The sequence below is a fragment of the Podarcis tiliguerta genome, assembly GCF_965153285.1.
Source record: "Podarcis tiliguerta genome assembly, chromosome: 12".
Lineage (NCBI taxonomy): Eukaryota > Metazoa > Chordata > Lepidosauria > Squamata > Lacertidae > Podarcis > Podarcis tiliguerta.
Window position 1 is genome coordinate 59,137,250 of NC_139545.1, and position 22,778 is coordinate 59,160,027.

Genomic DNA, 22,778 nt, shown 5'->3' on the forward strand with positions numbered 1-22,778 from the left:
ATCAGTCGTTGCAGTTTTATTTATCAATTTAACTTTTAATGCTAAAATAAGCTTGTAAACAATTGACAAACAATTAAACCGTGGCCAGAATTCACCTCACAAGTCCCATCAGTTGCATTATAGGGCTTTCCACCTCCTTCCCCTCCTTGTGGCCCCCTGCACCCCTGAGGTTGGCTTTAATGGAACACTCCTGCAGGCCTATGACCTCCCCCGGCAACTGGAAGAGCTACGTAGCATTCCTGGGAAGGGTTCCTGGTGTTCTGGGACTCACAGCTGCTCTCTTGTGAACACCCAATCTAGCAGAGTAAAAGCAGCGTAGACGGAGGAAAGGAGGTATCTGGGCATACCTACTTTATTTCTACTAATTACAGATTAAAGAACATAACAAACACGTATGAGAGGAGCAGCCCTCATACAGACATCCAGTCTTGTCACAAGACAGAGCAGAAAGAAAAAGTACAATAGTACCAGAGACGGAAGTCACACAGACAGGCTTCCTTTCTCACAGAACAGAAAGTAAACAATAGAATCAGATGATCTTTGCAATGGGAGGAGTGAAACACTAACATCCTCCCCCGTTTCATGAGAACCATTGCAATATCTAGTACATCAGCAATCTATGTACATATACATCCACTTGTTCTTTAGACAACTTTAGACAACAAATCAGCAGGAATTTCTTTCCCTGCCATGTAGGACACATTTATGAGTCCTCTCTGGATACAATCCCTTTCATGACATAGCTTGATCTGCAAGTACTTGGTTCTTTAGGGCATGGTGAATGTTTCCCCACTCCAGAACAGTAGACGGGGAGAGGAAAGGGTGGAATGCTTGAGCAGAGAGAAGGATCTGAAGAACACCAGATGAAGTTCCATCCATTTACACAAAGATGAATACCCATCATTAAAATACACAATAAAACAATTCCGTTAACACCTTAAAATGTGCATCCATAATTAAAATGTACAGCAGAACAATCCCATCAAAACAGAACAGCAATGAACAGGTGTTTCCTGCTTGGCAGGGGGTTGGACTCGATGGCCCTTGTGGTCTCTTCCAACTCTTATGATTCTATGATTCTATGAACAGGCAGAAAGCAGCAGAGCACTCTGTTGTAGATAATCTGTTGGCCATCTAAGAGGAAGACTTTTCTCGTCTTCTTTTAGGGTCCAGTGTGTTTTGAAGATGTAGCTGTTCGTTTCACAGATGAGGAGTGGGCTTTGCTGGATCCCAACCAGAAAGCTCTGCATAAGGAAGTCATGGAAGAGAATTGTGGGATCATGAACTCTCTCAGTAAGGCTCCCTGTTGGATCATGATGTGTTTTGAAATTCAATACGTATCTATATATGATGGACCTCTAATATTTTGATGGAGCTCAACAGCACCACCTACAGCACCTGCGATTCTGACACCCTCACAGTGAACCCTGAATGAAGGGCTATCTACTCTTTTGTCTCTGAATATTCTTCCTCCGGTTTTGCCTTTTAAAACCATGGTTGGGCTGGTCTGAACTATCTGGGCCTTCAGGGATGTTATGGAAATTGAAGAAACTTCTGTCACGTTTTCTGTTTCTGTTTTTGCTTCTGTCAGTTTTTCATTGACAAAAGAGATGACTGACATTGGTATGGTGTGAATTCCATGATTCTGCAGAACAAAAACTGTCCCAGAATAGAACCAGGCTTTTCAAATCCCACTGTCATGGACTGGTTGGATGTAGAGGAATGGTGGGAGGAACCAGGTGGGAAACCCCCAAGGGAATAAGGCCCAGAGCCCGGGGAGTGGTGGTTGGACAACCATGAGTTGTCAGAGGGAGAGGAGGAAGAGATTGAGAGGAGGAGGTGTTGGAAGCTGAGGAAGTAACAGGTTTTAGTGAGCAGGGGGAGTCTGTGGCAGAGAGGAGTCCGGAAGTAGAAGCTGAAGAAGAGGGAGGCCAGGAGGCACAGGTGAGTCAGGCTGGTGATGAAGCCAGGGTGTCTCACCCTCCCTTACCCCCCTCGTCTCTCTGAACTAGAAGAGGTATGAAGAAGAAGGAGCAGAGACAGTCGTGCTGGTGGAAGGGAAGGACCCATGAGAAGAGGAGGCTTAGTCAGTTAAGGGAAGGCAGGGACTTGAAGTTGTTACGACTTCCTCATAGTGGCATAGTCTACTGGGAATTGTTTCTGTTCTCACTGGGCCTGACACTACTGAGCAGCCTGTTTGTTCTCATTAAAAGGTAACTTCATTTATTCCATGTGATTTATTGCTGATCCGTTCCTGACACTCAGGTCCGATTAACGCTTGTCGACAAAAGCAGTGAAGCTTACTTTTAATTCCCTTCTCTTCTTCCTCTGTCCCAAGCATTAATTAGCATTGTTCAATAACCGAGGGTTGCATTTCTTCCTGAGGCTGTGATCTTCTCTCTCTTTGTTGCAGATGGTAATGAATTGGAAATTAAAAACGAGGGAGACCATGACAATGTCTACACAATGGAGAAGCAATGTAAATATACAGAGTGTAGGGGGAACTTTAGTCAAAGCTCCCATTCCACTTCCCTTAAAATAAATCCCTTTGGGAAGAAATCCTATCAGTGCTTAGAATGTGGAAAGATCTTCACGCAGAAAGAAAGTCTCATGACCCATCAAAGAATTCATACAGGGGAGAAACCGTATAAGTGCCTTGAATGTGGAAAGAGCTTCGCCTGGAAGGAAAGTCTCACTTCCCATCAAAGAATTCATACGGGGGAGAAACCGTATCAGTGCTTGGAATGTGGAAAGAGCTTCGCCTGGAAGGAAAGTCTCACCACTCATCAAAGAATTCATACGGGGGAGAAACCATATCAATGTTTGGAATGTGGGAAGAGTTTCAGTCAGAGTGCCCATCTCACCACCCATCAAAGAAGTCATAAAGGGGAGAAACCATATCAGTGTTTGGAATGTGGGAAAAACTTTACCCAGAAAAAGAGTCTCAGATCTCATATAAAAATTCATAAAGGGGAGAAACCATATCAGTGCTTGGAATGTGGAAAGAGCTTCAGTCGGAAAGAAAGTCTCACTTCCCATCAGAGAATTCATACAGGGGAGAAACCATATCAGTGTTTGGAATGTGGAAAGAGCTACAATCAGAGATCCAATTTTAAGTCGCATCAAAGAATTCATACAGGGGAGAAACCATTTCAGTGCTTGGAATGTGGGAAGAACTTTAGTCAGAGTGCTATCCTTAAGACACATCAAAGAGTTCATACAGGGGAGAAGCCATTTCAGTGTTTGGAATGCGGAAAGAACTTCAGTCAGAAATTAACTCTTAGTTTCCATCAACGAATTCATACAGGGGAGAAACCATATCAGTGCTCAGAATGTGGAAAGAGCTTTAGTCAGAGAACCAATCTCACAGCCCATCAAAGAATTCATACAGGAGAGAAACCATATCATTGCCTGGAATGTGGAAAGAGCTTCACCCAGAAGGAAAGTCTCACGAACCATCAAAGAATTCATACGGGGGAGAAACCATATCAGTGTTTGGAATGTGGAAAGAGCTTCACCCAGAGATTAACTCTCACTTTCCATCAAAGAATTCACACAGGTGAAAAGCCATATCAGTGCTTAGAATGTGGAAAGAGCTTTAGTCAGAAGCCCCATCTCACAGCCCATCAAAGAATTCATACAGGAGAGAAACCATATCAGTGCTTGGAATGTGGAAAAAGCTTTACCCGGAAGGAAAGTCTTACTCCCCATCAAAGAATTCATACAGGGGAGAAACCATATCAGTGCTTGGAATGTGGAAAGAGCTTCACCTGGAAGGAAACTCTAACTTCGCATCTGAGAATGCATACCAGTAGTGGTAGCAGTAGTCATTTTATTACTGTCAGTGACCAGTATCAAGATAAAAACACCAATTACAAAATTGAATAGTTTAGAACAAAGTTGAGTAGAACAAAATAAAATAGTATAAAATCACATACACATAAAAAGTTGTTCTAGTTTGTCATTTTTCTGTCAGAAAGAAGTTCATTCCGAAATGGACACTCTAATCAGCAGGTTTACAGAGACACTCAGAAAGGAGATTGACTTGATAAGTCACAAGACATCAATAAAACCTTTTCTACCCAACTCATTGAGAGCCAAAGATAAGGTTCAGGAAATGAGCTCTAAATCACAAGAGTTTACAAGGCAGAAGCTTGACAGTCGAATGAAAGAACAACATCATTTAGTGCTTCTATTGAATAAGGTTAGCCTTACTACCGTATTTTTCTATGTATAAGACCATATTTTTTCCTAAATTTTTCAAGTTTAAAATAAGGGGTCATCTTATACACGGATAGTGCATAGTGCAGTTTCTTAATTTTGGGTTAAAAAAATAGGGGTCGTCTTAAACATGGGGTTGTCTTACACATGGAAAAATACAGTATATTCTGGGTCCTATCCTGGACTACAGTTCAACTGGCCAAGAGACATATGAGGACTTTATAAGGGGATCAAGTGGTCATATAGACTTAATCAACGTGGATCCTTCAAACTACTACAATCAAGCTCAGAGAGTATTACTGTCCTTTAGGGCCCCCAAAATTCCCTCACTGTTACATCTCACAAAGCCTATTTTGATTTCCAAAGGAATTTTCCCAGTATGAGTCTTTTAACAACCTGATTTTATCACTGCTAATTCTTCACTTTAAAGAGGCCAGATCCCAGAAATATAAAAGGACTCTAAAGAGGAGAACATAAAGGAGCTTAAACAAATCGTCTCAAAAAGATTTGATCAGCTGTTGGGAACCAGAGGACCCAATTAAGAATAAATATACCCTAGAGGAGAATTTGATCGTCCCACTTAAAGATTGCATACCAGGAGAATCATAGAAACACAGTGGGAAGGGGCTACAGGGGCCATCTAGTCCAACCCACTGCAGTGCTGGAGTTTCAACTAAAGCATGCAGGGCAGATGGCTTCTGGTGCTGCTCTGCCTTAATGGAGGCAGCTCCCACAACAGCGGGAGATTGTTATTGAAGGAAAAATAAGGATGATTGAGGGTAATTATCCTTGCAAATTCCCCCCAGGGACGGGGGGAACAGGCTCCACTCACAGTTCGTCTATGTACATGGCTCTTGCTCCGGCATGGAATGCGGGAGGCAGGGAGTGCAGAAGAACTTTGCCTGCCAATGACCCTCCTATGCCGCCATTAGGAAGCAGAGGTTCTCCTGTTAATTAGAGTTTAATTTGGACTAAAGTACAGGTGCGTGCGAGAAGAGATGTAATAATAAACTGTTCAATTGAATCAGCTGCAAGGTTGTTAAGGTCTGAACCTGAAAGAAGACTTCAATCAGTGTAAACGACGGTGTGGGGAGAGGGGAGTCTATGGTCTTTAAATAAAGTTTCATTTTTTACAGGTATGATTTGGCAACCCTCCCTGAAATGCTAGTTCAATTATGTATGTATAGGTGAAGCTGGATTGCAGTTATGGAGTATAATACCAAGTGGTATAAAGAAAGAAGGAAAAAGGAAAGCTCTATTCAGCAGAAGGTTTATGATGGAAATTTAGAGCTGACTTTCCTATTCTCTATTATTTGTGGACTGAATGCTAAAAAGACTTGAAATTTAATTTTTAATGAAATATATTTGCTTATTTTTGGCTGAATGGAGAGATGAAAGGAATCTGTGGACTTGCCAAGGAAGGTTCATTACTGAGCTATTTGAAGTTTGTCAGATCACTCTCCCTCCCAGGCTGAGAGAGAAAAGGCGAAACAGGATATTTACTGGAACAGTGTGATTTTTGCAGCTGCTGTCAAAGTTGCAGAACAGTGAATCACGGGACAGAGAAATGGAGAACTTCTGAAACAACAATGGGATATTAGCTCCTCCCAAGGCATGATGGAGAGCAGCAACGGCTGGGAAAAGATACCGTATTTTTCGCCCTATTGGACGCACCGGCCCATAGGACGCACCTAGTTTTCAGGGGGGGAAATCAGGGGAAAAAATACTATTTCCCCCCTGCAGCTCTGGGAGCAGCGGACAGGCTTCACGCAGCCTGTGCGCTACTCCAAGACCTTCTCCCTGCTTTTGTGGGAGGTGGGGGAATTCCCCCACCTCCCGCAAAAGCCCATAGGAGCCGTGCGCGACTCCTAAGGGCTTTTCGACCAGGAGGGAAAAGGGACTGAAATGGCCAGCCAGTCCCTTCTCCCTCCTCGGGGAAAAGCCCCCAAGAGCAGCGCGCTCTTCAAAGGGTTCGTGGCTCCTGCTGCCTTTTCTACGAGGTGGGGGAATTCCCCCACCTCCTAGAAAAGGCAGCAGAAGCCAGGGAGCCCCTTTAAAGAGTGTGCGGCTTTTGCCTCCTTTTGCGGGAGGTGGGGGAATTCCCCCATCTCCCGCAAAAGCTCACAGGAGGGAGAAGGGACGGACTCAGCCAGCCAGTCCCTTCTCCCTCCTCGGGGAAAAGCCCCCAAGAGCAGCGCGCTCTTCAAAGGGTTCGTGGCTCCTGCTGCCTTTTCTACGAGGTGGGGGAATTCCCCCACCTCCTAGAAAAGGCAGCAGAAGCCAGGGAGCCCCTTTAAAGAGAGTGCGGCTTTTGCCTCCTTTTGCGGGAGGTGGGGGAATTCCCCCATCTCCCGCAAAAGCCCACAGGAGGGAGAAGGGACGGACTCAGCCAGCCAGTCCCTTCTCCCTCCTCGGGGAAAAGCCCCCAAGAGCTGCGCGCTCTTCAAAGGGTTCGTGGCTCCTGCTGCCTTTTCTACGAGGTGGGGGAATTCCCCCACCTCCTAGAAAAGGCAGCAGAAGCCAGGGAGCCCCTTTAAAGAGTGTGCGGCTTTTGCCTCCTTTTGCGGGAGGTGGGGGAATTCCCCCATCTCCCGCAAAAGCCCACAGGAGGGAGAAGGGACGGACTCAGCCAGCCAGTCCCTTCTCCCTCCTCGGGGAAAAGCCCCCAAGAGCTGCGCGCTCTTCAAAGGGTTCGTGGCTCCTGCTGCCTTTTCTACGAGGTGGGGGAATTCCCCCACCTCCTAGAAAAGGCAGCAGAAGCCGCAGAGCCCCTGTAAAGAGCGTGCGGCTTTTGCCTGCTTTTGCGGGAGGTGGGGGAATTCCCCCATCTCCCGCAAAAGCCCACAGGAGGGTTGGAGAGTAGTGGGATGACGTCGCACGCCTTCCCGCTGCCCCCCATCCTCTGGGGCTGGCCATGGGGGAAGCGCTGCTCCCCCCCCCCCGCCAGCCTCAATGCCGGGATGGAGAGTAGCAGGAAGGCGTCGCGCGCCTTCCTGCTGCCCCCCATCCTTTGGGGCTGGCGAGGGGGGAAGCGCTGCTTTCCCCCCCCGCCAGCCTCAGTGCCGGGATGGAGAGTAGCAGGAAGGCGTCACGCGCCTTCCTGCTGCCCCCCATCCTCTGGGGCTGGTGAGGGGGGAAGCGCTGCTTTCCCCCCCGCCAGCCTCAATGCCGGGATGGAGAGTAGCAGGAAGGCGTCGCGCGCCTTCCTGCTGCCCCCCATCCTCTGGGGCTGGCGAGGGGGGAAGCGCTGCTTTTCCCCCCGCCAGCCTCAATGCCGGGATGGAGAGTAGCAGGAAGGCGTCGCGCGCCTTCCTGCTGCCCCCCATCCTTTGGGGCTGGCAAGGGGGAAGCACTGCTTTCCCCCCCCGCCAGCCTCAATGCCGGGATGGAGAGTAGCAGGAAGGCGTCGCGCGCCTTCCTGCTGCCCCCCATCCTTTGGGGCTGGCCATGGGGGAAGCGCTGCTTTCCCCCCGCCAGCCTCAAAGAGCAGACTCTCCTGGCTTCAGCGGAAGCAACGCAAAGCCTCCGGAGCGCAGGCTTCGGAGGCTTCGCGTTGCTATCGCTGAAGCCAATGAGCCTGCATTCGCCCCATAAGACGCACACACATTTCCCCTTCATTTTTGGAGGAGAAAAAGTGCGTCTTATAGGGCGAAAAATACGGTAGATGTAATATTTTACAAGGACAGGAAGGAACACGGACAGAATAATTGACACACACAGGAGGACACAGTTGGAATGCTTCACTTGCAGCTTTATAAATAATTTGATATTTAACACGAATGGATGTTGTTAATATTGTAGTTGTAGAAGGGATTGTTATTTCAACTGGGGCGTAATTGAGATGAATAAGATTTTGGAACGCAGAAATAAAGTAAATCCTCAAACCATCAATTCTAGTATGCGGGAGCTCACCTAAATGATATAATTTGGCATTTGAATGATTGGGATAAGTAATTGTATTATAATTTGGCATTGTTATAATGAGGCTTTCATTGAATTAGTGTAATTGAAAACTAATAAAAATTACTGTAAAAAAAACAACAACACATGCATGACGATAGTCATCCAACCTATTGCTTAAAAACCTGCAAGGAAGGAGAGTCCAGCATCAGAATATTCTGCCTGATGTTTAGTACGAACCTTCTTCCTTGTAACTGGAAGCCATTGATTTGGATCCTACCCTCTGGAGCAGTAGAAAACAAGCTTGCTCCATCTTCCATGTGGCCCTTGATCATCTTGGTCACATGTTCTAGCTTGCCAATATCCTTCTTAAATTGTAGTGCCCAAAACTGGACACAGAACTCTAGGGGAGTCTGACCAAGTTAGATTAGAGCATGACTATTTCTTCCCTCGGGACGCGGGTGGCGCTGTGGGTTAAAGCCTCAGCGCCTAGGGCTCGCCGATCGAAAGGTCGGCGGTTCGAATCCCCGTGGCGGGATGCGCTCCCGCTGTTCGGTCCCAGCGCCTGCCAACCTAGCAGTTCGAAAGCACTCTCAGGTGCAAGTAGATAAATAGGGACCGCTTACTAGCGGGAAGGTAAACGGCGTTTCCGTGTGCGGCTCTGACTCGCCAGAGCAGCGATGTCACGCTGGCCACGTGACCCGGAAGTGTCTCTGGACAGCGCTGGCCCTTGGCCTCTTTGAGTGAGATGGGCGCACAACCCTAGAGTCTGTCAAGACTGGCCCGTACGGGCAGGGGTACCTTTACCTTTACCTTATTTCTTCCCTCAATCCGGGGACAATGCTTCTATTGATGCAGCCTAGAATAGGATTAGCTATTTTTGCTGCTGTATCACACTGCTGAAGAGAAGTGAGAGTGGATGAATGAAAAGCCTTGTGAGTAGTACATGGATGTTCTGTCCATGGGAAATTGATGACCGCACCAGCAAGAGGACTTCCATAGCGCCCAGATCCTCAGCTATCAGGATGGGGTGGGGAGGCAGAATCAGCACCATGGAGAGGGACAAAGGGGTCTGCTTCAAGACCACAGCTTGCAACCCTGCAGCAGAGCCAGAGCAGTTATCTCAGCAGTGGCCTGGAGTTACCCATGAATCTGGCTTGCTATTGGCTGACTTGAGGCCCCACCCCCTGAATGCCACACCTGGGCAGTTAAAGGACCGTTCCTCCTCTGCAACCACTGGCTTCCTCTTGGTCCCTAAAGTGGGTGATACTGCCCCATGAAGGGTTTTTTTCCTGGGGGGCACTAAGAAGCAAAGGTGTGACAGTGTACACAACTCTCAGACTTTGAAGACCTTCCATTGCGTAATCAAGTTCATTGGTTTTGTGTTGTACTAATTAAACTATGTGCATTTGATTTTGTGTAAATATGCAACTTACCATTTAGAATTTGTTGTGTTATTATCTTCCTTAGTGTGTTGTGCAAACAGCTGTTCTAAATAATGCTTTTATATGGTAGGGGGCACTGGGGAGGCCTGGGGGGCAGTGGCCGAAAAATGTTTGGTGACCTAGGATCTGGAGTTTCAGGCTCAGGATTTCTCCCCAGAGTCCCTCAGTCCTCCGAGGAGCCTGTAGACCAGTGGATTGAGGTGGCAGTGGTGTCTTCCTGGGCTTCAAGGAAGGAGATATAGGCTCCCGAGACTCTGGCTTCTCATGGGATGGGTCAGGGAATGAATTCATTTCTGGGCTGCCATTAATGGAATACTCTGCCTCTGAGGATTCCTGGAAAAGGGGGAAGAATTAAACTTATAAGCTAAAAAGCCTTGTCCCATTAGAGTCTTTGCACTGGCATTTCTACCTATCCTGGGGAATCTGGGTCACTTTACCTACAGAACTGATACCTGTGCTTAGCTTGAGGAAATTCCTTGGCACAAGAAAACTAGAATGGAAATTATTTAGCAGCTTCCAAACAACGATTGATACTTCATGAACAGGGGTAGGGTACCTCTCACGCAGGGGCCTTATTTCAACTCCGATAACTCTTCAGTGTGAGCACAAAACTTACATCTGATGTGGAAAGAGCTGTAGCCTGAGCAAAGACTCTTGGCCAAAGGACTCCTGCTGGAGAGGAACTATTTACATTCATTGTGTGAGAAATTGGCCTGTGTTCAACCGAGTGCTGTAGGGGGTCACCAACTGGGCACATGCGGGTGCCATGGCACCTACTAATCTTTCCCAGGTGCTCCTGTGCAGGTGCCCCAGACCCTGATAATTCTACCCCCTCCTCTTGTACTGTTCTTTATGTTAGATTTAGTAGAAGAAGAAGAAGAAGAAGAAGAGTTTGGATTTGATATCCCTCTTTTCACTCCCCTTCAGGAGTCTCAAAGCATCTAACATTCTCCTTTCCCTTCCTCCCCCACAACAAACACTCTGTGAGGTGAGTGGGGCTGAGAGACTTCAGAGAAGTGTGACTGGTCCAAGGTCACCCAGCAGCTGCATGTGGAGGAGCAGGGAATCAAACCCGGTTCCCCAGATTACAAGACTACCGCTCTAAACCACTACACCACACTGGCTCTAGTAAACAGAGACATCCATAGACAAATACTCATTGCATTACGAACAGCAAATCGTTGAACCTTGTGATTAAACCAAGAGGCTCCCTTGACCAACCTCCTTGTTTTCTGCTGCTCCCCTGTGAGATACGTGGTAAAAACTTAATAATAATAAATTAATAATAAATTTTATTTATATCCCGCCCTCCCCAGCCAAAGCCGGGCTCAGGGCAGCTAACAACAATAAAACAGTACAAAAGTACAACACAAACAACACTCTAAAATCATTCATTATAAAATTAATTAAAATCAAGCCACTGGCAACCATTGGGCCTTGTGTTGTTTCGTCATTTATCCTTCTTGCCCATCATGTTTTAAAGACTCAAATTTGAAGCAGAGCGTTGAAAAGTCTCTTAAGAATCATGAGTCATTCATTGCTCTGCTAAATTCTGTTTTATTTGTATGCTGGGGAAAATAAAAACAAATTTAAAGCACGGATTTGAAAGGAAGGGGGAGTAGATCGCAATGTCTAGCCAAGGGGGGAGGGCGCGGGTTGTGTCTTTCCCCCTGCCAGCTTTCCCTCTTGGTTTTTTTTGCCAAGGGAGGGAGCAGCTCGGAGCCCAGCCAGGAGGGTATCCCGAAATACAGCATCTCTGGATGTGCGCAACTCACGGGGCTCCTCCTGGGCGCCTGCTTTGCAGAGGGGAAGGGCGAGCTTGGGGCGCTTGGCTTTGCCAGGGTGACAGGGAACGGAACCGGATTCCTAGAGAGGACAGAAAGAAAGGGGGGGGGACCAGGTCCTCCCTCCCCCCTCCCTAGTCACTTCCTGCAAGCGGGGCGTGGCTGTTTTGTGTGTCTCCTTTGCAAGCTTCGCTGCCTGGGTGGCTCCTGCTGCAGTCGGGTGAGTTTCTTCCCTTTGGGTGTAGTGGGGAGAAAAGGGTCCCAGGGATGCAGGGGGGCCGTGTTCAGACCATGCGTGCCCCCCATATCAGCGAGTGGAGGGTCCTGCCCCCCTCCTTGCTCTCTGCAAAGCCAGGGGGCGGGTTTTTTTGCAGGAGGGCTGCAACCCTGTTCTTCCTTTACAGCAAACGCTGCTCACAGCTTTGTGGTGCTCAAAACTCTGCAGATTCCAGCCACTCCATGGATGTTTCTTGAGGCTCTGGGTGAAACATGAGGCTATTTTATCTCATGCTTGAGGCTTTATGTGTTGTCCTGGATGTTATTTTGATTACTTTTCGTACTGCTGCATTTCTATGATTCTGTTAGACTTTATCTTATTTCCATGTGTAGCGGATTCACCCCGCTAACTGCCCCCCATTAAATATAGCAGACCCACCTCATGGTACGCCAATTACACCCCGCAGTCTCTCCCCCACCCCCATGCTCCTTCTCCCCACCTCATCTGGTTCCACAGCCGCGACTTCTCCTCCGCCACCAAGAAAAGATGGATGAGGCGGTCTTGCCAGAATCCCTCCGCCATCTGTGAGACAGAAAGGTGAATGAGAAAGGTGGAGCTGTGCATGGCGAACGAGAGATGGGCCACAGAAAAAGCCTCACGTGCCGAGGGCATTTGGACATTGGGAGCCATTTCATATTTTAGTTTTGTGAAAATTGATGCACCCTGCTTTGGGCTCTTGGATCCCACCAATGACCATCAACTAATAAAGGAGTGGATTCACCCCGCTAACTGCCCCCCATTAAATATACCAGACCCACCTCATGGTACGCAAATTACATCCCTCGACCTCTCTCTCCCCCCCCCCGCTCCTTCTCCCCACCTCATCTGGTTCCACAGCCGCGACTTCTCCTCCGCCACCAAGAAAAGATGGATGAGGCGGTCTTGCCAGAATCCCTCCGCCATCTGTGAGACAGAAAGGTGAATGAGAAAGGTGGAGCTGTGCATGGCGAACGAGAGATGGGCCACAGAAAAAGCCTCACGTGCCGAGGGCATTTGGACATTGGGAGCCATTTCTTATTTTAGTTATGTGAAAATTGATGCACCCTGCTTTGGGCTCTTGGATCCCACCAATGACCATCAACTAATAAAGGAGTGGATTCACCCCGCTAACTGCCCCCCATTAAATATACCAGACCCACCTCATGGTACGCAAATTACATCCCTCGACCTCTTCCCCCCCCCCGCTCCTTCTCCCCACCTCATCTGGTTCCACAGCCGCGACTTCTCCTCCGCCACCAAGAAAAGATGGATGAGGCGGTCTTGCCAGAAACACTCCGCCATCTGTGAGACAGAAAGGTGAATGAGAAGTCTGGAGCGCATGCTTCTGTCAGACCGGACATGTCTAAGTAGAGACCTTGTTAGTGTACCTTGTGAGTAGGGACGGGGGTTGCACTGTGATCTAAACCACAGAGCCTAGAGCTTGCTGATCAGAAGGTCAGCGGTGAGCTCTCGTTGTTTGGTTCCTGCTCCTGCCAACCTAGCAGTTCCAAAGCATGTCAAAGTGCAAGTAGATAAATAGGTACCACTCCGGCAGGAAGGTAAACGGCCTTTCCCTGTGCTGCTCTGGTTTGCCAGAAGCGGCTTAGTCATGCTGGCCACTTGACCCAGAAGCTGGACGCCGGCTCCCTCGGCCTGTAAAGCGAGATGAGCGCTGCAACCCCACAGTCATTTGCAACTGGACTTAACTGTCAGGGGTCCTTTACTTTTTACCTTGTGAGTATCTTGTGTGAGGGAAAGCTTGTTGATTTAGAGTCTTAGGAAGGAGATGAACGAACAAGAACAGTTTTATTAACAAAAAAATAAGTTTGTGAAACAAATTTGGGTCAGGAGGTGCGTTCTCCTTAACTTCTTACTTAAACTAAATATAAAGATGTCACTGTGGTATATGCACAGCTTTTCTTAAACTTCAGTTGCAAAAAGCTCACTTGTTGCACTTCAGTTGGAAGTTCAGGATTCAACCATAGGAGGTAAAAGAATCAACACGGTTTCTGTTCCTTCCCTCTCGTTCCTTTACTTAGTTACGACTTTTAATGCAGCACAGCTTCCTTCTCAGCCTAATACTTTGGTTCCTGAGCGAGGGGCATTTCCCTCTCCCCGTCCGCCTCTCTCTTAGCCACCCTGAGGGATTTCACACAGACCCAGGGGATCCCCTCAGCCCTTGTAATTTGTTTGGGGGTCTTCTGTTCCCAGCAGATCTCTCCCCAACTGACTGGAAGGAGACCCTGGTTTAGTCCGTCTTCCCACAGCTCCTCCCTCTCCTGCCTCCTCAGACTCAGCCCTCCAGATTAAATCCTGCCTCCATACTCTCCTCAGACCCTCCACTGCGTCGCCTGCCTATCTAAGCTGTGAGACTCCTTCTTCTGGCTAGAGAGATTCTCCTCAGATCAGAGCCAGTTCTCCCTCAGACAAACCCTCTCCCAATCCCCATCTCCCCTCTTAAATCTGTCCCTTTCAAACTCTCCCTCAGAAAGGGCTCCTTAGATTTTCCCTCCAAAAGGGCTGGGAGCCAATCAGAAAGAGAGAGGCTTCTGCCCTCTGCTGGAACCTCAGAGGCTCTGCAGCCCCACACTCTGCTCTGGCTCTGAGGGAAAATACCTCATGGGAACATGTGGGTATAAGCAAAAGCAGAAAACTAGGAATAATAAAGGATACAAAAAATTGTTGTGTCATTATCACAGAAATAGCACAATACGTTTATGGGAATATCTACAACATATGGTTCATTATTAGAGGTCAGTGTCTGAGGAATATGTTTCAGCAAAACCAGAAAAAGGGGAAGCAGCCGAAGAGGGGTGCTTACAGACTCAGCAGGAATGTGAGCCCTTCTATACTTGCTTTTTAGCACTGTTCTTTGGCCCTCAGACCTAAGAAAAAGGGACTCCACCCCAGGAGTGTGTCTTGAGAACACTGGAGAATCCAAATGCTAGAAACTGAGGCAGAAGCAGGAAAGAATTGGGCCCCGAATTGGGGGAGGGAGGGAGAGCAACCCTAGAGGACCCCAAAGTTGGCAGGTTGTCTGGCTTCTGTCTCTTCTCAGGAGACAAGGAAGAGAGTTCTTTGGGGAGGAAGTCAAAGGGCAGGAAGGGTGCAGAACCTGCTGTGGCTGAACAGACTATAGCCTAGTGTCTAATTTACACTCGTACAAATGACTCGCTTGTCAATCACAATTCTGACTTCTTTCACTGCTTGAAAACACTGAAAGACAGGAGCAAATAGGCTGATTCATCTGACAGAAAATGTCTAGGTTTCCTGCACAGTTTGTATAGTAACCTTTCTTCTAGGAGGACTAGATGCTGACTTCTCCTTCTCCCTTTTTTAAAGGCAGGTCAGAGTCTGGGCTGTAGTCCAGCCCAGCCCTGGTTCTTAGCAAGACTCATCCACGCTTGCTCAGGGAACTTTATTCTTCCTGTGGTGGCCATGTATCTGTTTCCTAACAGAACAATGTATTTGCTTTGTAGGATTTGCAGACGCCTCTGCTTAGGACAGATGAACAAGGGCTTCCTTCTAATATCTTAGAGGCTTCTTGAGAGCCCAGATGGATGAGGAAGCCTCAGCTGGCCCAGAAGCAGGAAGAGGCCATGTCATCAAAACTGGGAGCAGTGAGGGATTCTGGGAAAGCTCCATGAAGAAGATCCTGGGTGAGGAGGGCATTCTCCGCTCAGATGTGCAGAGCCAGCAATTCAGGCAGTTCTGCTACCAGGAGGCCAAAGGACCTCGAGAAGTTTGCAGCCGCCTCTACCTCCTTTTCCGTCAGTGGCTGAAGCCAGAAAGGCACACGAAAGCCGAGATGCTGGACCTGGTGATCTTGGAGCAGTTCCTGGCTGTCCTTCCTCCTGAGATGGAGATCTGGGTGAGGGAATGTGGAGCGGAGACCAGTTCCCAGGCGGTGGCCCTGGCTGAAGGATTCCTCCTGAGTCAGGCAGAGGAGCGGAAGCAGACAGAGCAGCAGGTGAGAGAGACTGTCCTCTGGATATTCCCTAGGGGCTCTGTGACAGGAGGGACAGTTTCCTGAAATTCTTTCCTAGGAATGATCTCTGATACCCTGAAGTGTTTACCCCTCCCATTCCTTTTCTAATATTTCTGCCCATTCACTGTTCTGAATCCTTGTTGCTTTTTCAGGAAAAGAATCTGTTTGCAGAAATGGGGCTGGATTCCACTGAGGCAAAGGGGATTCTGTTGGTCCAGAGAGAGAGACCACTGGGTAAGGAAGAAGGAGTTTTTTCTCCATTTGGTCACATTCTGTGGATTTGGAAACTAACCTGTGGGTTCTTTTCATCTTTTCCTGGCAGACACTTGAGGCCAAGAGCCTTAAGTTGTGTAGCTAAGATACAAATGTCAAAATTTACTCAGTAGGTGAGACTTTATCAGAAGCCCATCTGTAGTTAGAGGTGCACTGCTTCACCTCTAAGAAAAGCATGTGCTAATGGCCTGCCACCCCCCTTTGCCTCTCACAGGTGACAGAATGATGCTGCCAAGACCTCTTCATCCATCTTTGCATGGAAGCAGAGGAGAAGCAGCAGCTCTGGAACCAGATCAGGTAGGGAGAAAGAGCATTGTGGGCAAAGAGGCTCCTGCTCTTGACATCTGTCAAAATTATCCTTAACAAAGGCTTAAAATGGCATTCCAGAAGGTTTATGTGCAGAGAATGATTAACAATCACGTCACGTTCACCAGCCTTCTGAATGATGCTAGTATTATTTATCAGTTGCAGTTTTATTTAGCAATTCAACATTATATGCTAAAATACGCTTCTAAACAGTTGACAAAAGAATAAAAGGAGTGGCCAGATTCACCTCACGAGTCCCATTGGTTGCACTATAGGGCTTTCCCCCTCCTTCCCCTCCCTACACCCATTTACACAAAGATGAATACCCATCATTAAAATACACAATAAAAGAATTCCGTTAAGACCTTAAAATGTGCATCCATAATTAAAATGTACAGCAAAACAATCCCAGTAAAACAGAACAGCAATGAACAGGCAGAAAGCACCAGAGCACTCTGTTGTAGATAATCTGTTGGCCGTCTAAGAGGAAGACTTTTCTCGTCTTCTTTTAGGGTCCAGTGTGCTTTGAAGATGTAGCTGTTCGTTTCACAGATGAGGAGTGGGCTTCGCTGGATCCCAACCAGAAAGCTCTGCATAAGGAAGTCATGGAAGAGAATTGTGGGATCATGAACTCTCTCAGTAAGGCTCCCTGTTGGATCATGATGTCTGTTTTGAAATTCAATACGTATCTATATATGATGGACCTCCAATATTTCGATGAAGCTCAACAGCACCATCCACAGCATCTGCAATTCTGACACCCTCACAGTGAACCCTGAATGGAGGGCTATCTACTCTTTTGTCTCTGAATAGTCTTCCTCTGGTTTTGCCTTTTAAAGCCATGGTTGAGCTGGTCTGAACTACCTGGGCCTTGAGGGATGTTATGGAATTTGAAGAAGCTTCTGTCAGGTTTTCTCTTTCTGTTTTTGCTTCTGTTTTTCATTGACAAAAGAGATGACTGACATTGGTATGGTGTGAATTCCATGATTCAGCAGAACAAAATCTGTTTCGGAATAGAACCAGGCTTTATAAATCTCACTGGACCAGCAGGATGTAGAGGAATGGTGGGAGGAACCAGGTGGGAAACCCCCAAGGGAATAAGGCTCAGAGCCTGGGGAGTGGTGGTGGGACAAGCATGAATTGTCAGAGGGAGAGGAGGAAGAGATTGGGAGGAGGAGGTGTTGGAAGCTGAGGAAGTAACAGGTTTTAGTGAGCAGGGGGAGTCTGTAGCAGAGAGGAGTCCGGAAGGAGAAGCTGAAGAAGAGGGAGGCCAAGAGGCACAGGTGAGTCAGACTGGTGATGAAGCCAGGGTGTCTCGCCCTCCTGCTGTGATAAGCTCCCTTCCACCCTTGTCTCTCTGAACTAGAAGAGGTATGAAGAAGAAGGAGCAGCAGAGACAGTTGTGCTGGTGGAAGGGAAGGACCCATAAGAAGAAGAGGAGGCTTAGTTGTGGGAAGGCAGGAACTTGAAGTCGTGACAACATCCTCATGGTGGCAGAGTCTACTAGGAATTGTTCCTGTCCTCACTGGGCCTGACACTACTGAGCAGCCTGTTTGTTCTCATTAAAAGGTAACTTCATTCATTTCTCATGAAAAAAATTTAACTTCATTTATTCCATGTGATTTATTGCTGATCCGTTCCTGACTCTCAGGTTCCTATTAACGCCTGTCAACAAAAGCAGTGAAGCCTGTTGTAAGACCTTAAATTTAATTCCCTTCCTCTGTCCCAAGCATTAATTAGCATTGTTCAATAACCGAGGGTTGCATTTCTTCCTGAGGCTGTGATATTCTCTCTCTTTGTTGCAGATGGTAATGAATTGGAAATTAAAAACGAGGGACACCATGACAATGTCTACACAATGGAGAAGCGATGTAAATATACAGAGTGTAGAGGGAACTTTAGTCAAAGCTCCCATTCCACTTCCCTCCAAATAAATCACCTTGGGAAGAAATCCCATCAGTGCTTGGAATGTGGGAAAAGCTTTACCAATAAAAAAAGTCTCATGACCCATCAAAGAATTCATAAAGGGAAGAAATCATTTCAGTGCTTGGAATGTGGAAAGAGCTTCAGTCGGAATTCCCATCTCAGTTCCCACATAAGAACTCACAGCGGAGAAAAACCATATCAGTGCATGGAATGTGGTAAGAACTTCGCTTGGAAGGAAAGTCTCACTTCCCATCAAAGAATTCATACAGGGGAGAAACCATATCAGTGCTTGGAATGTGGAAAGAGCTTCACCCAGAAGGAAAGTCTCACAGCCCATCAACAAATTCATACAGGGGAGAAACCATATCAGTGCTTTGAATGTGGAAAGAGGTTCCTTCATAGTGCCAAGCTCACGACCCATCAAAGAATTCATACAGGGGAAAAACCATATCAGTGCCTAGAGTGTGGAAAGAGCTTCAGTCAGAGTGCCCATCTCACAACCCATCAAAGAATTCATACAGGGGAGAAACCATATCATTGTTTGGAATGTGGGAAGAGCTTCAGCCAGAGATCCATTTTTAAGTCGCATCAAAGAATTCATACAGGGGAGAAACCATATCATTGTTTGGAATGTGGAAAGAGCTTCAGCCAGAGTGCTATGCTTAAGACACATCAAAGAGTTCATACAGGGGAGAAACCATTTCAGTGTTTGGAATGTGGAAAGAGCTTTACCCAGAAATTAACTCTAACATTCCATCAAAGAATTCATACAGGTGAGAAACCATATCAGTGCTTGGAATGTGGAAAGAGCTTCATTCGGAAATCCCATCTCAGTTTCCATAAAACAACTCACAGTGTGGAGAAACCATATCAGTGTATGGAATGTGGAAAGAGCTTTGCCTGGAAGGAAAGTCTCACATCTCATCAAATAATTCATACAGGGGGGAAACCATATCACTGCTTGGAATGTGGAAAGAGCTTCACCCAGAAGGAAAGTCTCACAGCACATCAAAGAATTCATACAGGGGAGAAACCATATCGGTGCTTGGAATGTGGAAAGAGCTTCAGTCGGTACTCTCATCTCAGTTCCCATCAAAGAACTCACAGCAAGGACAAACCATATGAGTGCATGGAATGTGGAAAGAGCTTCGCTTGGAAGGAAAGTCTCACTCCCCATCAAAGAATTCATACAGGGGAGAAACCATATCAGTGCTTGGAATGTGGAAGGAGCTTCACCCAGAAGGCAAGTCTGACTTCTCATCAAAGAGTGCACACTAGTAGTAGTAGTAGTAGTAGTAGTAGTAATAATAGTAATACTAATTTTATCATGATTAATGATCAGTATCAGGATAAAAACACCAATTACAAAATTGAAAAGTTTAGAACAAAATAAATTAGTATAAAATCACATACACATAAAAAGTAGTTCTAGTTTGTCATTTATCTGTCAGAAAGGTGTACATTCTGAAATGGACACTCTAATCAGCAGGTTTACGGAGACACTCAGAAAGGAGATTCACTTGAGAATAGAACCTTTCTACCCAATTTATTGAGAGTCAAGGATAAGGTCCAGAAAATGTGCTCTAAATCAGGAGAGATTAGAAGGCAGAAGCTTGACAATGTAATGAAATAACATCACTTGCTGTCGAAGTTGCAGATCAGTGAATCATGGGAAGGAGAAATTGAGAACATCTGAAACAACAATGGGATATTAGCTCCGCCCAAGGCATGATGGAGAGCAGCAACGGGTGGGAAAAGATATAATATTTTACAAGGATAGGAAGGAACACAGACAGAATAACTGACACACACAGGAGGAATAAGGACATAGTTGGAGTGCTTCACTTATAGATTTATAAATCATATAATGTGTTAACACAAATGCATGTTGTTTATATTGCAGTTGTATAAGGGATTGTTATTTCAACTGGGGTGTAATTGAGATGAATAAGATTTTGGAACACGGAAATAAAGTAAATCTTCAAACCATCAAATTCTAGTATTCAGGAGGTCACCAAAATGATATAATTTGGTATTTGAATGATTGGGATTAGTCATTGTATTATAATTTGGCATTGTTATGATAAGGCTTTCATTCAATTAGTGTAATTGAAAACTATTAAAAATTATTGTAAAAAAAAAAAGAAGCATGCATGACAGATAGTTATCCAACCTCTTGCTTAAAAACCTGCAAGGAAGGAGAGTCCACCATCAGAATGTTCTGCCTGATATTTAGAACAAACCTTCCTCCTTGTAACTGGAAGCCATTGATTTGGATCCTACCCTCTGGAGCAGTAGAAAACAAGCTTGTTCCATCTTTATTGTGGCCCTTGATCATCATGGTCACATGTTCTAGCTTGTCAATATCCTTCTTAAATTGTAGTGCCCAAAACTGGACACAGAACTCTAGTAGAGTCTGACCAAGTTGGAATACACCATGACTATTCTTCCCTCAATCCGGGGACAATGCTTCTATTGATGCAGCCTAGAATAAAAGGTAAAGGTAACAGACCCCTGACAGTTAAGCCCAGTCATGAACGACTCTGGGGTTGTGGTGCTCATCTCGCTTTACAGGCCGAGGGGTGACTAAGCCGCTTCTGGGAAAACCAGAGTAGTGCACGGAAACGCCGTTTGCCTTCCCGCCGGAGCGGTACCTATTTATCTACATGCATTTTGACGTGCTTTCAAACTGCTAGGTTGGCAGGAGCTGGGACTGAGCAACGGGAGCTCACCCTGTTGCGGAGATTCGAACCACCAACCTTCCGATTGGCAAGCCCTAGGCTCAGTGGTTTACACCACAGCACAACCCGCATCCCTTGCAGCCTAGAATACGGTAGCTATTTTTGCTGCTGCATCACACTGCTGAAGAAAAGTGAGAGTGGAAGAATGAAAAGCCTTGTGAGTAGTACATGGATGTTCTGTCCATGGGAAATTGATGACCGCACCAGCAAGAGGACTTTCATAACGCAGATCCTCAGCTATCAGGATGGGGTGGGGAGGCAGAATCAGCACCATGGAGAGGGACAAATGCGCCTGCTTCAAGACCACAGCTTGCAACCCTGCAGCAGAGGCAGAGCAGTTATCTCAGCCGTGGCCTTGAATCTCCCTGACATCTGGTGGGAGGGGGTTCCACAGGGAGGGTTGTCTCAGCAGTGGCCTGGAGTTCCCCAAGAATCTGGCTTGCTATTGGCTGACTTGAGGCCCCACCCCCTGAATGCCACACCTGGGCAGTTAAAGGACCGTTCCTCCTCTGCAACTACTGGCTTCCTCTTGGTCCCTAAAGTGGGTGATACTGCCCCATGAAGGGTTTTTTCCTGGGGGGCTCTAAGAAGCAAAGGTGTGGCAGTGTACACAACTCTCAGACTTTGAAGAACTTTCACTGCATAATCAAGTTCATTGGTTTTGTGTTGTATTAATTAAACTACGTACATTTGATTTTGAATAAATATGTAACTTACCATTGCGAATTTATTGTGTTGCTATCTTCCTTCGTGTGTTGTGCAAACAGCTATTCTGAATAATGCTTCTATATGGTAGGGGGCACTGGGGAGGAGTGGGGGCAGTGGCCCAAAAATGTTTGGTAATCTAGGACCTGGAGTTTCAGGCTCTGGGGATTTCTCCCCAGGGTGTCTCAGTCATCTGAGGAGCCTGTAGACCAGTGGATTCAGGTGGCAGTGGTGTATTCCTGGGCTTCAAGGGAGGAGATCAATCAAAAAACAATGGGAGGAGGACATAGGCTATGAGATTAACCCCACTCAATGAACCAGCATGTGGTCTAAACCCCACTTTAATTCCATATCAACGAAAAGAAAATAACTCTGAAACTCACCTGCAGGTGGTACCTAACACCAAGAAGACTAGTGCTAATGCACCCAGGAACCTCACCAAAATGCTAGAGAGGGTGCACCTCCACAGGCAAATACCTCCACATGTGGTGGGAGTGCCCCCAAATCCAACTATTCTGGACAACAGCTATATGAGAAATATGTAAAATAACTAAGCAAGTATTAGAAACCACCCCAGAATTGGCCCTACTAAACATTTTCCAAGACAATAATGTCCATTTACACCACAAACAACTCATAACCCACCTACTTTCAGCAGCCAGAAACATCATCTTGGAGAGACCTGTCAGGAGTAAGCATGGACCAATGGTACCAAATAGTATGGGAAACAGCTTTATTAGAAAACATAAACTGAAACTGACATGGGGACAAATAGAAGACGACGCCTTCACCCTGGTATAGCTCCCCTTTATCACATACACAGTCCAACAAGACAATGACAAAAATCTACCAACAGCATACAAATCAATATGGCTAACCTGATCCAAAACACCCACCCACCCCGCTCACACGTGAAAACAAAGACCACCACAGCCAACCACAAGCAAACAACCACACCCTAGGCCAACCCCAACCTCTCTCACTACCAAAGGAACACAAGTGAACAGCAGAGAACCTGCACAAGCAACGCTGACACCAAACCCCACATATATTAAGTAAAATAGAAACATCACCACCCCACCCACCCCCACTCACCTTTTCCCTCTCAGCCTCTTTCCCCCTAGTCTTCCTAATCTCTCAACAAATGAAACTGATCTATAAAAAATGTTACTTGGAAAAAAGAGAGAGACAGTGCAAACACTTTTGTAAGCCAAGAAAATCTTTTAAAAAGAT

General features: G+C 46.6%; 3 protein-coding genes across 5 annotated transcripts in view; all 3 read left to right on the forward strand.

Annotated features, from left to right (window-relative positions):
• Positions 1-22,778, forward strand: part of LOC310660883 (uncharacterized protein) — an 85,638-nt gene that overhangs the window by 12,612 nt on the left and 50,248 nt on the right. For 2 of the 3 annotated variants that reach the window (XM_083406355.1, XM_083406356.1), the window contains exons 5-7: positions 1,167-1,293; positions 2,414-5,870; positions 7,886-8,112. The exons of the other annotated variant lie outside the window; for it this stretch is intronic. In XM_083406355.1, the coding sequence (XP_083262481.1) occupies positions 1,167-1,293; positions 2,414-3,888 (1,602 nt within the window). In that variant the 3' untranslated portion in view covers positions 3,889-5,870; positions 7,886-8,112. Of the gene's footprint in view, positions 1-1,166; positions 1,294-2,413; positions 5,871-7,885; positions 8,113-22,778 lie in introns of those variants that run through there. 3 annotated transcript variants of the gene reach the window in all.
• On the forward strand, positions 222-21,566 carry LOC310660959 (uncharacterized protein). Its single transcript, XM_083406582.1, has 3 exons — positions 222-333; positions 16,686-16,812; positions 17,979-21,566. Exons 2-3 carry the CDS (start codon positions 16,779-16,781, stop codon positions 19,490-19,492), a joined length of 1,548 nt encoding a protein of 515 aa, XP_083262708.1. The 5' UTR covers positions 222-333; positions 16,686-16,778; the 3' UTR covers positions 19,493-21,566.
• The window catches only part of LOC310660824 (uncharacterized protein), a 41,940-nt gene continuing 30,336 nt past the window's right edge, over positions 11,175-22,778 (forward strand). The window contains exons 1-2 of the mRNA XM_083406131.1: positions 11,175-11,570; positions 15,086-15,576. Coding sequence (XP_083262257.1) covers positions 15,163-15,576 — 414 coding nt within the window. The 5' untranslated portion in view covers positions 11,175-11,570; positions 15,086-15,162. The remainder of the gene's footprint in view (positions 11,571-15,085; positions 15,577-22,778) is intronic.